The sequence below is a fragment of the Benincasa hispida genome, chromosome 2 (assembly GCF_009727055.1).
Source record: "Benincasa hispida cultivar B227 chromosome 2, ASM972705v1, whole genome shotgun sequence".
Lineage (NCBI taxonomy): Eukaryota > Viridiplantae > Streptophyta > Magnoliopsida > Cucurbitales > Cucurbitaceae > Benincasa > Benincasa hispida.
The window spans coordinates 36,661,466-36,679,859 of record NC_052350.1 but is presented as its reverse complement, the minus strand read 5'-3'; the positions used below and the strand labels follow the sequence as shown (position 1 = coordinate 36,679,859).

The window sequence follows — 18,394 nt, the reverse complement described above, 5'->3', positions numbered from 1 at the left end:
GAATGATCAAGATCAGATCATTTGTAGCACTTTACAACACTTGTAACATCTACAAAGCAGACCGTATCCATAGTGTCACCAAGATAAGGTACCCAGCCTTATCCATCTACTACAAACCGTTTAGGTTATTATTTAAATAAGATCCACGCTATGTCTCTACATACTTGTTTAAATTACATGAAATAACCTCAGATCTTAGTTTGCTTAAGTGTATGATGATAAAATAACGTTTATTTTATTAACAACAATATGTTTATACAAATTTTGCAAACTATAAGATTACAAAGAGATTTAGGACACTATTCCCAACAATCTCCCACTTATCCTAAAGCTTAGGGAGACTAATGTACAATACAAATAAAGTACAAAAATACAATAAACTAGGGCATACATTATACCCCAGTAACATCTCCCACTTGTCCTAGATAATGTGACGCATATCCTGTAGACCCAGACTTTCTAGATGACCCTTGAACACTTTAGCTATGAGAGCCTTTGTAAATGGATCAGCAACATTATGCTCCGAAGAAATCATCGTGACAATCAAATCATCTTAATGCACATCTCCTAAATCAAATGATATTTTCATTCTATGTGTTTGCCTCTACGGTGACTCCTAGGTTCCTTAGAATTTTCCATAGCACTCACAATAAAGTGTGATGGGCAAAGACATATTTGGAACAACTTTCAAATCAATAAGAAATTTTTTAAGCCAAATAGACTTTTTAGCAGTTTCACAAGCAGCTACATATTCGGCTTCCATAGTGGAGTCTGCAAGCATCCTTGCTTGATGCCTCGCTATACTATAGCTCCTCCATTCAGAGTAAACACTGACCCTGATGTGGATTTCCGAGAATCTCGACTAGTCTGAAAGTCAGAGTTTGTGTATCATATAAGGATCAAATCCTTAACTCCATACACAAGCATATAGTCCCTCGTTCTCCGAAGATACTTGAGGATCATTTTGACTGTCGTCCAGTGATCTAATCCTGGATTGGACTAATATCGACTGAAAATCCTTACTGCATAGTGAATATCAGGTCTAATATATAACATTGCATACATAAGGCTGCCAACAGCCGATGCATAAGGAATTCTTCTCATTTCCTCAACCTCTTAAGGCGTTTTAGGACACTGTTCCTTAGACAATACAATTCCATACCTGAAAGGTAATAAACTCTTCTTGGAATTGTGCATCGAATATCTGACAAACATCTTGTCAATATACGATGCTTGAGACAAGGCCAACCTTTTGTTCTTACGATTCCTTATAATCTGGATCCTTAAAACAAACTGGCCTCTCCTAAATCTTTCATTTGGCATTGGGTGGCTAGCCATTTCTTTACATTAGTCAGAAAATCTACATCATTCCCAATGAATATGATATCATCCACATATAACACGAGGAAAGCTACTGAGTTGTTGATGATTTTCTTGTAAACACAAGGCTCATCAACATTGTGATAAAAACCATAAGGTTTGATCGGATTATCAAATCTTATATTCCAAGTTCGAGATGCTTGTTTCAGTCCATAAATGGACCGATTAAGCTTGCAAACCTTTTCCCTTAATCTTGTTCAATGAATCCTTCTAGTTGATTCATGAAGATGGTCTCTTCAAGATTACCATTCAAAAAGGCGGTCTTGACATCCATTTGCCATATCTCATAGTCATAATATGTGGCTATGGACAAGAGAATCCTAAAAGACTTTAACATGACAACATGTGAGAAAGTTTCTACATAGTACACTCCCTCAACCTAGGTATAACCCTTTGCCACAAGTCTAGCTTTAAAGATCTGTACCTTTCCATCTACACCACTTTTCCTCTCGTAGATCCATTTACAACTTATAGGTTTTACCCTATCAGGTTGATCTACAAGCTCCCAGATAGAATTGAAGTACATGGACTTCATTTTTTGATTAATGGCTTTAACCCATTCATCCTTATCAACATCTTCCATTGCTTCTTTATAAGACAATGGATCCTCAACTCCATCATCACTTATAATGTTTTGGGCTTCTATTAAACCCATGTACTGTATATGTGGATTCATAACCCTCCCACTATGTCGAGACGATCTCAACTCTTGAGATTGATGACTAAATGAATTGACATCAACAACCCTTGTTGATCTATCAGCCTGTTCAACAACTCTTGTTGAAGTTTCAGCAGTCTCATTAGAAATCTCACTTAAAACTAGTTTACTTCATGGTTTAAGATCCCTCATGTGGTCTTCTTCCAAAAAAGTAGCATTTGTCGATACAAACACTTTATTCTCACTTGGATCATAGAAGTATCCACCTCTCGTTTCCTTGGGGTAGCCTACAAATAGGCACACTTTTGAACGAGGTTCCAACTTTTTGGAGTTTTCCATTAGCACATGAGTTGGACATCCCCAAATTCTGAAGTTGCGTAAACTACATTTACGACCTCTCTATAACTCAAAAGGTGTTTCAAAAACATTCTTTGAGGGAACGTTGTTCAAAATATAAACCGCGGTCTCTACTGCATATCCCTAAAATGAGTCAAGAAGATGAGCATAACTCATCATAGACCGAACTATGTCCAATAGGGTTCTGTTTCTCTTTTCTGATACACCATTTTGTTGAGATGTACCTGGGGCAGAAAGTTGGGACATGATTCCATGTTCTATCATATAGTTTTGGAATCTTAAGTTCATATACTCTTCACCATGATCAGATCGTAGTATTTTTATCTTTTTACTTAACAAGTTTTCAACTTCAGGCTTTTACTCTTTGAACTTTTCAAGAACTTCAGACTTATGTTGCTTTAGGTATAGATACCCAAATCTAGAATAATCATCTATGAAAGAGATGATTCATACTCACTCGTGCTTTTACATTCATCGGACCATAGAGATCGAAATGTATAAGCTCCAAGGTTTCTTTGGCTCTATAACATTTTCCAATAAAAGGTCGTTTGGACATTTAGCCTTCAAAGCATGACTTACATACTGGTAAAGAGTTTTCTTCTAAACCATTTAGAATTTCACTTCATCAACCTCTCAACCCTATTGAGATTGATGTGACCTAACCTTAGATGCCAAAGATGGGCATTTTTTTTAGGAGAAATTATCGATCTTTTTATAGTGGTTTTTGTTTTGAACATTTCAATATTGAGCATAACTTTTATGACTAACAACCTTAGTACATATAAGTTATTTTCCATTAAACAAAAACCTAACTTCGTTCCATTCTTAAAAATAAACTCTTTATTCTCAGAGAAGGATAGAATATTTTTGTTCAATTAGACAGGAAACATAAATTAGATTCCTCTTGATACGAGGAACTACATATACGTTGTCTAATAACATATATCGTTTCTTGTCTAAAAATAACTTAAGCCTATTTACAGCAATAGCTGAAACGGACTCACCAATATCGACTTTAAGAGTCATCTCTCCAGTTTCCAACTATTTCCAGGAATTAAATCCTTGATGGGAAGAACACACGTGGTTAGTAACTCCTGAATCAACTATCCAGGCATAATCATCATTCTCTACTAAGCATGACTCCAAGACAAATAAATCAGATTTATTTTCTTTAGAGTTCTTTTTTTTCTGGAGAGTAGTGAGATCAGTTTCAGAACCCAAATCGTAAACTCCAAGTTTCATCTCAAAGGACAACCCTTGTCGATGAACTTCATCAGAGTTGGCAACGATTGCTTTCTTTGTTAGTCCCTTGACTTTCAATATGGACTGGAGATTATTTTAGGAACTGACACTAGTTTCATTGTCATCAATCCCGTTTTGCTTAAATCGTAAGAACTTTCATTCAAACCATTCTCGCATTGATTCCATGATCTCATGTGCAATGACCATGTTCTCAAACCTTTTGGCCAACCCATCAGATATGCCTGCCAAAATGTGAACTCGGGCCCTCACATTAGCCTTCAACCACACCTTGTATGCATTACAAACATTTCGTGGTGCGTCAGGGGTTAGGTCCTCAATCATGACAATTTCGAGGTCGTTTACCACGAAAAACATGTTAATAGATTCTTTCCACGTCGTGTATTTGAAATCCGTCAAAATAGAAAAGACAACTAACGGAAAAACGATATTTTACATATTTGCTAAAAAATAAACACATTGATTTGCATTAGATTTTAGCATAACTCTTAAAAAAATCCAATCAGTTTTAGCAAAATCTCAATGAACCCCATTTAACATCTAATTTTTCAATGACGCTTCAGTGATTTAGGACAAAAGTCACTGAAGGGTAGTCAATTGTCCCTTCACTGAATTGAGACACTTTCAACCAATCATTACACCAGAATAACTCTTATTCCTATAACAATCAATCATCATTTATTCGGTCAAGAAATCATTAACTTGCTTAATAATTTCCTGTAAGTGTAACACTTCATTTTAGATTCTAAAGTTCCGTCCCAATGAGCCAACCGAAGGGAAACACCGATTGGGGCAAAAACTAAAGTGATCCTATCCATTTATGGATTTCACTATGATATTAACCTACTACACAAACCATTGGAAGGGGGATGCTCCCAAGACGCCTCGAGGTTGTGCAAGAAGGACTCATGGTGCAAACCAATGAAAGAGACCGTAGGACATGTTGACACACATCCCTCTCCCACTTACTATAAATGCTCTCTCCATTCACCTTGATATTGACACATGCGAACACCATCCGAAGAGGGATACCTAAGGTGCCTCAAGGCCAAGCATGAGCCTCACGGTGTGAATATTAAGAGAGAAACATGAGTGGAAAAATGACATACCATATACATCTTTTCCTCCCACTAAGTATTTTAATAACCTAGGGTTTAATTTACTTAGGAAAAATACGGCTAATTATTTTTACTAAGTGATTGTTTAAGTTTGCCCAAAAGTAACACTTACTTTGGAAAGTTAACAATTTTTTATTAATATTCGTTAAAACATTTTAAAAAATGTTAATCAACAATTGCATGTTAATCAAAAATGTTATCTAATTCACCTTTCTAGGTAGGTTTCCAGGTAGGGGTGTTCCGTTTCCGTCATCTTAAGTACTCCAGCCTAACTAGAACCCACCTTAAATAAAAGTTATCTTATAAATACATTTACTACAAATTTAATCTTTTATTGAGATCAATTTAATCCTATTAAACCGATTAAAAAAGATTAATCTAATTTCAAATCTCATTAGAAATTTGTGAATTTTGGTCTATGTGAACCATATTTTAAAACTATTTTAAAAAAATGATTTCACATAAGTTTGCATGCAACTCTTAGTTATTGATTTTAATTTCTAATTTCATTTATTTATAACTCTTATAAAGTAAATGAAACAAATTAAAACCTACATTGCATCGATTGACAGTTTATAAAATTATATCGTTTATAAGATTACCTAAAGTAATGTCATGCATCATTCATTGTTCATTTTATTACTACATATATATAACACTTATATATAACAAAGTAATGAAAGTAAATAATATATATCACATGCATACATTCAAACTATATATTATAACGATTATAATATAAATGATGCATAGCTATTTTATTTATGCATGCAAGCATATAGTATAATACTTATATTATATGATGCATGAACATGCTATAAAATTCAATCATGCATATACATTTATTATAATACTTATAATATAAATGATGCATGAAATTAAATGCATAACCTATGGTGGGTTTTGATTCTATATGACATACAATATGACATATAAGAAAAAGCATACATCATATGTATATTTAATTGAAATAGTTAATGGACCAGGATAGGACACCTAAAATAAATTTAAAGGTTAACTAGTACATAATCTTGAGTCATCCAGTTCGAAATAGGTGAACCAGGCCTTAAACCGCTTGAACCGAACCGTCCTTTAACAAACTCTTTGCAATGATCATGTAGCAAACTGGATGCGCGATCTTGTAGCATTAGCTACACGATCGTTTAGCAAAAGCTAAAAGATTCTTTAGCAAAAGATGTACGCTCATGTAGTTGTAGCTACACAATCTTGTAGAACTACTTCTTCTTCTTCATCGAAACAGTGCTCTACAACTCTTCATTGAAGCTCCCCAGGAATAGCACGAGCGACTCAAACTTATGAATTACATACTCTATAGTAAGATTAATGCCAAAAAACGCAGGGGTCTTTACAAACCAAATTTCTAAACAAAGAAAGCCTTAAAATTAAGTATCATATGCCAAAACATCCATTAACAAAACCACATTCATCACCATTCATCACATGAACCAGAATGCAGAATATATAAAACCCACAAATATTGTAAAATCGATTCAATAGAAAAGAATGGAATTTGGGATCAGAAAGCCTACAACCTAGCTCTGATATCAATTGAAGGAAATTTTCGAACAAGATCCTTTGAGCGGAAGCAAGATCGACCCAAGTTTCATTTTTCATTGAATATAAGTTTTACAGTAAAACAAGTACAAGATATGCATTTACATAAATTTATAGCATGCTTAAAAAAACTTAAGGTTTCAGAAATCCTTACCTTTGAGGAACCATTTCTTCACGAACTCCTTCGAATAAAACACGAACGGATCACCTTCTCCACGCGGGTCTCCTTCTTCGAAAGGGACATCATCACTTGAGAACCCTCTGTATTCTCTTGGGATAAAGGATTCAAGCAAGAGTTGCGGGCTTTGCTTGATGAAGAGGGAAGAAGATGAAGAGGAGGAGAGGGAAGAGAAGACCTTTTCTCTGTATTCTCTCGATCGTTTTTTCAGGATGAAGATGAAAAATCTCATCCGCACTTTTTTCATCCAATTCACATATGTTAACTAGGAGAAAATAATGGGTGGGAGTTGTAACTCCTTCCCTTTAATTAATTTTCATTAAATTAATAATAAATATATATATATAATAACTATTTTATTATATATATACACTATATGTTAGTTTATAGTTTTATATTGCATCAAATACAACATAACCTATAGATTTTATTGTTCTCTAAATAATACATGGTATTTAATATAAATCACATTTATATTAAATTCACTTACATGAATCTCATCCATATAATTGATATCTAGATCATATTCAAATATTTAATCCTTCTGATAAATCATATTTATGTTTAATTTCATGAATCTCATTTATATAATTGATATTTGAATCATATTCAAATTCCTCTCATACTACCTTAAATTATAATGTATCAAATACATTATATTAATTATATTACATATATATTCAATTTAATTAATGATATCATATACAATTAATTCTCTCAATTGATTTGAACATTTCAAATTAACTCAAAATTAATTTTCAATTAAATCCCTGTTGAGCTACAGAGGGGACCTTATTGACCTGTAGATTGAAGCTTCAGCGGTACTCTGATAAATAATTAAACTCTTTAATTAAGTTACCCAACATCTGTTAACTACCGATCACTCCACTGAAGATCGACAACTGCACTCTTCACATTACAGATAAATTTCAATGTCCATTTGATATAGCCAATAAATAGTACGATGACGCTTCACAAATTGTACGTAAGTACAACTGGGTCAAAATTATTGTTTAGCCCCTGTAGTTATATTTAACTCCTTAAGTACCACTGATCCCTCTAATGAATAATAAGTCATAGTCCCACTATGACCAAGTCTCTCGAGCCAGGAGAGGGTGTGGCCACTATGTTCAAGACCTAGAATCAACCTTTAAGGGAGCAATTTATTTACTTGCTACTGTATTGGGGAAAGAGTGACTTTTGTCTTGTGTAGTTGTGTTCCCAATACCCCAGTTAGATGAATCCCTAAAATGGTAAACTTGTTGAGTTAGCGATCTGGCCACTCTCACCCATACAAATCAAAGGACCACCTTCATGAGCAGGAGTTCACAATTCATTCAGGATTCAGGTCATGACATCTATGGTCATCCTAGTGAAATGTAAGTCTCTATTATTAACGACGTTATATAAAGAGACTAATCATTTCGTGGTCCGATCTTATACAAACTTTTTGTAGAGGATACCCCCGCTCACAAGTCTCTACATGAATGATCAGGATCAGGTCATTTGTAGCACTTTACAACCTTGTAACACCTACAAAACGGGTCGTGTCCGTAGTGTCTCTAGGATAAGGTACCCAACCTTATCCATCTACTACAAACCGTTTAGGTTATTATTTAAACAAGATCCACTTGTATGTCTCTACATACTTGTTTAAGTTACATGAAATAACCTCAAATCTTAGTTTATTGGATCGAGTATATGCTAATAAAATAACACTTATTTTATTAACAACAATATGTTTATACAAAGTTTACAAACTACAAGATTACAAAAAGATTTAGGACACCAATCTCAACAGTAACATTTATAATATAAATTAATCATGGCTATGTTATTAAAGCATGCAATCATATATTATAACATTTATACTATATGATGCATGAGCATGCTATAAATTAAATCATGCTACTATACATTATAACATTTATAATATAAATGATGCATGAATAATGCATAACCTATGGTGGGATTTTAGTATATGCCATACATTATGACATATAAATATATAAAATAAATCATACATCATATGCATAATTTAAAAACAATTATTGGACGGGGATTGGAGTTCCAAATAATTAATTAAATTAATATAACAATTATAATAATTTAATTAATTAAAAATTGCTAATTATTACTTTAATAATAGTCAACCGGTTCAAAACAAGTGAACTAGGTCTTGAACCACATCAAATGGACCGCCCATCACCCGAATCGGTCACAAAGTGCTCAAACCAAGCAAACAGACACGAACCAGCCAAGCCTCAAACAGAATCGTGCACGAACCAGTTTGTTCTTTCCATCTCGGAGAGTTGCAATGCTGTGACCTAGCATTGCAACGCTATGGAAAGATCATCACATTCTACCCATTCATAGTGTTGCAACGCTAAGGCATAATGTTGCAATGCTACTGTACAAAAGCCACTATGCAGTTGCGAATCCTTCGAAACTCCTCTGAATTAGGCCTCGTTTTCTCCAAAAATTCACCAAAATTACAACAAACGACATAGAACATTGAATTATAGAATCTATAACTTTAATTATGCCCAAAAAATCGAGCCCTTACAAATCAAAATTTGACAAAAATAAAGCAATAATTCCAAAATCTAATCCCAAAACATCCAAAAATTGCTAAACATTCATTCCATACATTCATCCACATACAGAATGCAAAAACCCACAAATTCTATAAAATAATTCTAAAAAATTTGAAAAATTGGGACAAAAAACCTGACTCTATTTGCAATTGAAGGAACTATAAAGTTCTATAGCTGAAGCAGGGATTTTCAATTTTTTAAAAAACAATGAAATTTACAAAACCAAATAGAAAATTATGCATTAATTAATAAATTTACAACATGCGTTAAAAATAAAAAGGGGAGAATGAATTCATACCTTTGATGAATACAACGATTTCTTCACATATTCCCTCAAACAATCATGATCCAAAGAACAAAAATCCAATGGGCACCCCCACAAGTGAAACCTCTGTATTCTCTTTTGGGATGAGAATCTCTCAGGAGTGTATTGGCTATGAGATTTTGGAAAAGGGAAAAAAAGAATATTTGAGAGAGGAAGAAAGGATTCTAGAAAGAACTCCAGAGAGTGTTTTTCTTGTTTGAGTCTGTGAAGAAGATGATTGATAAATTGAAAAACTCTTTCTACGTAAAAAACCTCTCACTTCCACGTTAATTGAGAGAATTAAGGAGAGAAAATTCTAATTCCCTCCCTTTAATTTAAAATTTAAATTTAAAACGAATATATATATATATATATATAACCTATAGTTTTTATAATGTATCAAATACAATATAGCCTATAGTTTTTATATTGTATCAAATACAACATAACTTATAGTTTTTAATTCTCTCATTAATTTGTGGTATTCGATATAAACCACATTTATACTTATATGAATCCAATCCATATAATTAATATTTGAATCATATTCAAATATTTATTTCCTCTCAAATAAACATTATATTATAATATATCAAATACATTATATTAATTATATCCCATATATAATTTATTTATTTATATCATATATAATTGATTCCTTCAATTAATTTGAATAATTCAAAGTAATCCAAAATTATTTCTTAATAACCCTGTTGAGTTACAGAGGGGACCTTATGGACCTGTAAATTGAAGCTCCAATGGTATTTGGATAATTAATTAAACTTTTTAAGTATATTACCCAACATCTACTAACTATCAGTCACTCCACTAAAGACTGACAACTATAGACCATTTGGGTTATCACTTAAACATGATCTACCTATATGTCTCTACATACATGTTTAAGCTACAAATGATAATCTTGGATATTAGTTTATTGGTTTATGAGTTAATGTTACTAAATATTGAATAAAACATCTCATATTTTATTAAATAAATAAAATTTTTGTATATTACAATTAGAAACTATAGGACCCACGAGATGTAGGGCAGCAACCCCAATACAAACCTCGTCAACATTTTGATCAAAGCCATAAGATTTGATCACAGTATCAAATCTTATATTCCAAGATCGAGAAGTCTGTTTCAGTCAATAAATGGACCGATTAAGCTTGCAAACCTTTTGCTCTTGACCTGAAAAATAAATCCCTTTGGTTGTTTCATATAGATGGTCTCCTCAAGATTTCCATTCAAAAAAGGCAGTCTTGATGTCCATTTGCCAAATCTCATAGTCATAATATGTAGAAATAGACAGGTATATTCAGATGGACTTTAACATGGCAACAGGTGAGAAAGTTTCCTCATAGTCAAGTTCTTCAACCCAAGTATAACCCTTTGCCACCAATCTAGCTTTAAAGATCTACATCTTACCATGTGCACCCCTTTTTCTCATGTAGATCCACTTGCAACCTTTAGGTTTAACCCTATCAGGTTGATCTACAAGATCCAAGACTAATTGAAGTACATAGACTCCATTTTGAGATCCATATCTTTAATCCATTCATCTTTGTCCACATCCTCCATTGCCTGTTTATACGACAATAGATCCTCAACGTCGCCATCTGATATGATGGTTAGGGTTTCTGTTAAAACTATATAATGAATAGTTGAATTCACAACCCTCCTATTACGTCAAGACTCCCTCAATGCTTGAGGTGGATGTGACTAACTAGATAAACCGACATCAACAACTCTTGTTGATGTACTAGGTGTTGGGATTGTTGTACTAATTCTCCTAGAGTCTCGTAGTTCTTAAACAGTTTATACATATTGTTATTAATAAAATAAATTTTATTTTACTTGCATTTACTCGTATACAATAAACTAAGATCCGCGGTTATTTCATGTAACTTAAGCATGTATGTGAGACATACAAGTGGATCATGCCTTAAGTAATAACCTAATGGTCTATAGTATAAGGATAAAGAAGGGATATCTTATCCTTGTGACACTCAGATATGGCCCGCTTTGTAGATATTTACAAGTGTTGTAAAGTGCTACAGATGGTCTGATCCTAACCATTCATGTGAAGACATACGAGCGGGGGTGTCCTATACAAAGAGTTTGTATAAGACCGGAATACGAGATGATTACTCTCTTTATATAACGTCGTTGATAATTGAGACTTACATTTCACTAAAATGACCATAGGTGACATGATCTTAATCCTGAGTGTTTTGGGAACTCTTGTCTCTGAGGGCGGTCTTTTGATTAGTATGAGTGAGAGTGGCCAGATTGCCAACTCAACAAGCCTACCTTTTTGGGGATTCGTCTGATTAAGGAGCTGGAAACTCAGTTACACAAGACGGAATTCACTCCTTCCCCGAAGCAGTGGTAAGTAGATAAATTGCTCTCTTAAGGGCTGATTCCAGGTCTTGAACATAATGGCCACACCCTCTCTTTAGGAGAGAGGACTCAGTCATAGTAGGACTATAACTAATTGTTCATTAGAGGAATCAGTGGTACTTAAGGAGTTAGATGTAACTACAGGGGCAAAATGGTAAATTGGTCTAGCTGTACTTACGAGTGATTTGTGAAAGTTTATCGCACTATTTAATGGTTACGTAGAAACAGAAATATATCTGTAGTGAGAAGAGTGCAGCTGTCAGTCTTTAGTAGAGTGTCCGGCAGTTAACGGATGGTGGATCTCGTGACTAAAGAATTTAGTCAGTTATTCACGTACCATTGGAGTTTCAAGCTACAGGTCCATGAGATCCCCTTGGTAGCTCAATGGGTTTAAGTTGAGAATCAGATTTTCAGTTAGTTTGAAGTGTTCAAATTAACAAGAGGAAATTCAATTATATGTGATATAATTGTGGTGATGTATTAGATACATTCATTGGCGGAATTAATATAAATATAATTTATATTAAGTACCATAAAATATTAAAAGAACTATGGTTTATATGTTTCATATGATGAAATATTAAAAATATAGGTTATAAATATAACATGATAAGTTGGTTATCATATTTATTTATAATATATTAATTATATGATAATTAATTCTTTTTCTCTAATAACCAATTGAGTAGAAGGTTATTGGATGTTTTATGGTAACGGTGAGATAAAAGTAAAATTGTTTTGCAAAATTAGAAGGTGATCAATTTGGATAATTCTCACAGAATAGTCTATCAAGTAAAAATTGTTTTTACTAAGTGGTAGTTGTTGAGAGTCTACACGATCTCTTTGAGTTGACTATATGATAGTTACTCAGCTGATCATTGCTACACGATCGAGTAGCAAAGTCTATGCGATAAGCTTGTGTTTTCTAAACAATGAATACATCGTCTATGCGATAGACAGTGTTTATAGGTCCCACTTACTCAATCGTCTACTTGATTACATATCTCTAGCCTTCCTAAAGCCAATATCATACAGAGCCCACAACTCCTAGATTCTCACACCGAGAACACCAAGGTAACACTTGTGTTGGTGTTCTACATTCGTTCGTGAATCAAGCTGGACTCGATTGGGTTCGAGGAGCATTCAGATGATCGTTGTGTTCGTGTTTGTGTTGTTGGTTATTTCGGTCGTTGCATTCGAGTACTTCGTTGGACACATTGGATATTGATCGAGGGATTCCTAAAGAATGATTCTTCAATGGTACGCATACTTTATCCCTTGAATCTTTTATAGCATACTGTATTTTTTGTATATGCATAATTTATTCGTTCCCATTTAAGACTATAATTGCTTGTGTTCATTCTGAATGGAATTTGGAACAATCCACTTTCGCTGCTCATGGAGATCTCAATTTATTATTTCCTTCACTAGGTTCTTCAAGAACTCTTATTGAAATTTCAGTAGTTTCATTGGATAGCTCGTTTAACACTATCTTACTATGTAGTTTATGCTCCTTGATGTGGTCCTCTTATAAAAATGTAGCATTTGTCGACACAAACACTTTATTATCTTTAAAATCTTAGTCCCTTTGGGTAATATACAAATAGACATAGTTTTGAACGAGGTTTCAATTTCTTAAGATTAGCCTCAAGTATGCGTGTTGGATTACGCCAAATCTTGAAATGGTGTATGTTACCTTTACAACAATTTCATAATTCCAAAGATGTTTCAAAAACATTCTTGGACGGAACTCAGTTCAAAACATAAATTGCAATCTAACTCGAAAATGAGTCAGGTAAATGAGCATACTCATCATAGACCGAACCACGTCAAATAAGTTTCTATTTCTTTTTTCTGATACACCATTCTACTGACTCATCATAGACCGAACCACGTCAAATAAGGTTTTATTTCTTCTTTCTGATACACCATTCTACTGAGGTGTACTAGGTGCTAATAGTTGGAATAGATTCTATGTTGTATCAAATAGTCTCCACATCGTTAAGTTTTAAGTGTCTTAATCATTTTACCTAATGAATTCTCAACTTTAGCCTAGTACTCCTTGAACAATTCAAGAGCTTCAGACTTGGGCTACATTAAATAAACATACCCAAACCTAGATTAAACATCTATAAAAGAGATGAAATATTCAAACCCTCTTCTTGACTTAACATTAAAAGGACCATTGGGAATGTCCTAAAACTCACAGTTCATATTTTTTTAAACATATTCTATTATGCAATAAAAGTATTATTGAGACTTCATTTAATAACAGTGTTATTGAAATCGCATTTTGTTATAAAATCCAATTAATGAAACCATGGCTATATTATGAATACTTAAACTTTATGTAAAGACATAAAAGAGGATCAAGTTTTAGTATATAGCCAAAAAGGCCAATAAGTATATGAATGAGGTTGGGCACCTCATCCTGGGGACATTGTGGATACATCCCACTTTGTATATTGATACAAACGATATGATTCATTCATGTAGAGACATGCGAGTGGGGCCATTGTATGCAAAAGATGCTTGTATAAGACCGGACCATGACATAGTCACTTTTCTTTATAACAATCGTTTACTTTTAAAACTAACTATTTTAAATCGATGACTTAAGATAACTCGATCTTAATCCTGAGCTAAATATGAACTCTTGTTTATTCGAGATTATCCTTTGATCGTCATAGATGAGAGTGGTTCAACATCACCGCTCAATAAGCCTCCCATTTTGGGGATGAAACCTGATAGATAGCTAGGGACATAGTCCTGCAAGAAGGAATTCGCTCCTACCTGTCTTAGGGTTAGAAGATAGGTTGTTACCTTAGGTACTAATTTCTAGATTTGAACTAAGGAGCCCCACCCTTTCATGATAGAGAGGAATGTGGTTTATTAGTTGGAATATAAAGTAATTGTTCAATAGAAGATCAGTAAATATAAGATGTATTTACAGGGGTAAAACGGTAATTTTGACCTAGCTGTAAATATGAACGACCTGTGAGTGATTGATTTACTGATTATGGTTAAATTATTTAGATATAAATATATCTACAGAGAAAAGAGTGCAACTACTGAGCTATAGTGATATGTGTTGGTAGTTAACGAATATTGATTAATTCGGTCTGAAGAGTTCAACCAATTAATCTCCATCCTTGGAGCTCATGATCTATAGGTCCATAAGGTCCCTTTAGTAGCTCATAAAAGATTAAACCTTGGATTAAAATACTGAGTGATTTGAAATGTTCAAATTAAATTTAGGGTTTGGATAATTATATTCGATATAATTAATGTTTAAATTTATTGAAATTAAACGTATTCAGAGATTTTAATATATTTAAATAATGATTTAAACATTGATTACATGAATATGATTCATGTTTGAATTAGGTGTTTTATTAATTTAATATTTGATATTAAATTATTATTTAATTAATTAAGTTTGTTTAATTAATTAAATTCAATTCAATTTAATTTTAAAATAAATTCAGTTTTTTTAAATTGAATTTAATTATATTTGGTTTAGTCTTAAATTAAATATAATTATTAAATTAAGTGGATTTACCCTAAATGCACTTTCCTAGTGAATTTATCCACAAATTAACACCTACACCACTTGTATAATGCTCTTTGAAGTGTCAATCAGTTGATTATTCAAGTGCTTGCATGCTTAATCTAATTAAAAGGCTAAGAATTAATCAATGTAAAGGACATGCAATTGAATTTTAGAGAAAATTATGCTAAAAATTTTCTTCTTTCAAACTCTCTCAAAACCACTTCCAATTCTATCTCAATTGGAGTTTCACTACTCAATCCAAGGCTAAGATTAGTAGAGAAGATACTCTTGGTGGTCTACTAAAAAGATCGAAGGTCAATTTCATGGAGAATTCAAGAAACAAGTGAAAATCATTAAAGGTATACAAACTGAAACCCTATTGTTCGAAAACTATGAGTTTGCATACTTGTTACTTGAATTAATGTAATTAGAGTTCTTAATGATTCTATTAGCTTCCATGTTTTACATGTTTACTCTAACACGAATGCACAAGTTCCAAGGGTTCTTTGACTCTATGACCTTTTCCAGTAAAAGGTCTTTTAGTCATTTTGCCTTCAAGGAATGACTTACATACTGGAAAAGAATTTTCTTCTAACTCACTTAGAAGTCTATTCTTAACTAACCTCTCAATCATATTGATATTTGTGTGACCTAATCTTAGGTGCCAAAGTTGAACATATTCTTTAGTATAAACTTTTTGACTTTTAGTCAGAGTTATTGTAGTTCTAAAAATTTCAGTATTAAGAAGGGTCTTAAATGCTAACAACATTAGCATATAAAGATTACTTTCTAGTTGAATAAATAAAAGTACCTTTTTGTAAACAAACACTTTATTTGCATTGAAATTTATAGAATAATTCTGTTCAAGCAGACATTTTATAGAAATCAAGTTCCTCTTTAAATAAGAAACCACATTAACATTATCTAATAATAAAAAGGATTTCTACAAAAGTAGTCGGAGGCCTTCCACTGCTACTGCTGAGATGACTTGCCCAGTTCCAACACGTATAGTCATCTCACTAATCCTTAGCTGCTATCAGGAAATAATTCCCTGAAAAGAAGAACAAATTTGACTGGTTTCATCGATGACTAACAGAGCCCAAAACTTACGTCGTGAATAAGCTTCAAACTTGATCAAAAGAAAATTTGTAAATACCGAACTACTCCTGTTACTACTGAAACGTAGCAATAGTGGTAAGTCGAGTCGATCCATAAGGAAGCACGATTTATTTAGTTAAGTTAATTTCCTAACTAGAGTGGTGAATGGAGGGTTTTGGTGTGAAAAATATAAAAGTGTAAAATTAAAATAAAAGGGGTAAATGTAATCTAGAATAAGAGTCCATCTAATTTCTAGAGCAAGAGAGAGTTTCCTATGAAATTTCTTTCATTAATATGTGTAACTATATATGCATAGGCTATGACGATTTTTCACAAGCGATCCTAAAATGCGCAACTAAATCAATCAATATATGCATAGGCTATGACGATTTTGCAAACAAGAATTTCAATAAACCAATTTATCAGATCAATTTATAGAAATTCCATTAAGATTTAATCAAATCATCCTAAAGAGTTCATAACAATTCAGTTAAATTAATTAGAAATCCTTCAAAAAATTGAACATAGGGCTCTTGCTCAATGAAATAGATAGGAGTTAGCTCTTAATTCATAGACAACTCCGATATACACATCCAATCTGTCGATTACAACCCCAAAACCAAAAAGAAAAAAAAAAACTAATCTAAAGATACTAAAATCTGAAGGGAAGGGAAGAAAATAGAAGTTTATCTTCGTCTTCCATCAATTCAGCCCCCAAAATTCTGCATGAATTGACCAAAAATCAAATGAGATTATTTATAGAAAATGGGATAGCGTCGCAACGTTAGAACTAGCGTTGCAACACTGAGGCAGCTGATCAAGAGCGTCAAGGTGAAGAAGTCCAACGCTGCCCTGACATTCACTTGCACGCACATGAGGCTCTCCATCTGTCAAAGCTCGTAGCATTGCAACACTAATGGGTAGCGTTGCAATGCTACCCATTCTATCTTATAGCGTTGGGCGAGCATCAGGCCAAGCCAACCCACGAACGTTGCGATGCTGCAATAGGGGCATTTTGGTCTAACTCCTTTGAAGCCCTGATGCTCAATCACCTTTGAATTGCTTTAAATTGACCCCAATCAACTCTAAATTGTCAATTTTACCTATTGGTTGCTCAGTACCTACAAAATAGGAAAATAAACCCGTAAAATCCAATAACGAGTTCAAATTAAGCTAGGAATAATAGCTTTTTTTTAGAGCTATCAATGACAGACCCATTCATCTCAGTCACACTAAAGTGGACCATCATGTTTAAAACATGTTCTCAAATAGAAGCCCCTTCTTTCGTACGAGCATTAAAGATGTATTTAAGAGCGTCATGTCGGAGTTGATGGACGACTGTCGAAACATCTCCCTCAACGAATCCATGATCTGTCGTGCAGTGACAATGGTTTTATGCTTCTTGGATAAGACTTCAGATAAGCTTGCCAAGATGTACGCTCGGGGCTTTTCGTTCGCCTTGACCCAACTTTCATATGCATTCCGAACATTTCGAGATACTCCAACAGCAGGTACTTGAGGACATTCCTCAACAAGGATGAACCTCAGGTCATCGATAATTAGCATAGTGTTTATAATGCTTCTCCAACTAGTATAGTTATTGCCATTTAGTTTGTCAACACTTAGCAAATTCAATGTAGTGCTAGTCATTTTGAAGATTTTTGAAACCATACAAATTATTTATATTAGTTATTAAGGAATTATCAAAGAAAAACCAATCAATTTAGCAAAATTCTGATGTACCCCATGTGACATCTTTTTTTGCAATGATGCTTTAGTGAGTAAGGATAAAAGTCATCGTAGGATGATTAGTTACCCCTTCACTAACTTGAGATAATCTCAACTAACTATTACACATGAATAATTCTTATCCCTATAACGATTAATCACCATTATTTGGTCCAGAAATC

The 18,394-nt window shown here is 33.3% G+C and overlaps 1 protein-coding gene across 1 annotated transcript; it reads right to left on the bottom strand.

Moving 5' to 3' along the window:
- Positions 1-17,735: 17,735 nt before the first annotated feature.
- LOC120072071 lies at positions 17,736-18,134 on the bottom strand. The gene has a single exon (XM_039024492.1). The coding sequence runs from the start codon at positions 18,132-18,134 to the stop codon at positions 17,736-17,738; it is 399 nt and encodes a 132-aa protein (XP_038880420.1).
- Positions 18,135-18,394: the final 260 nt, after the last annotated feature.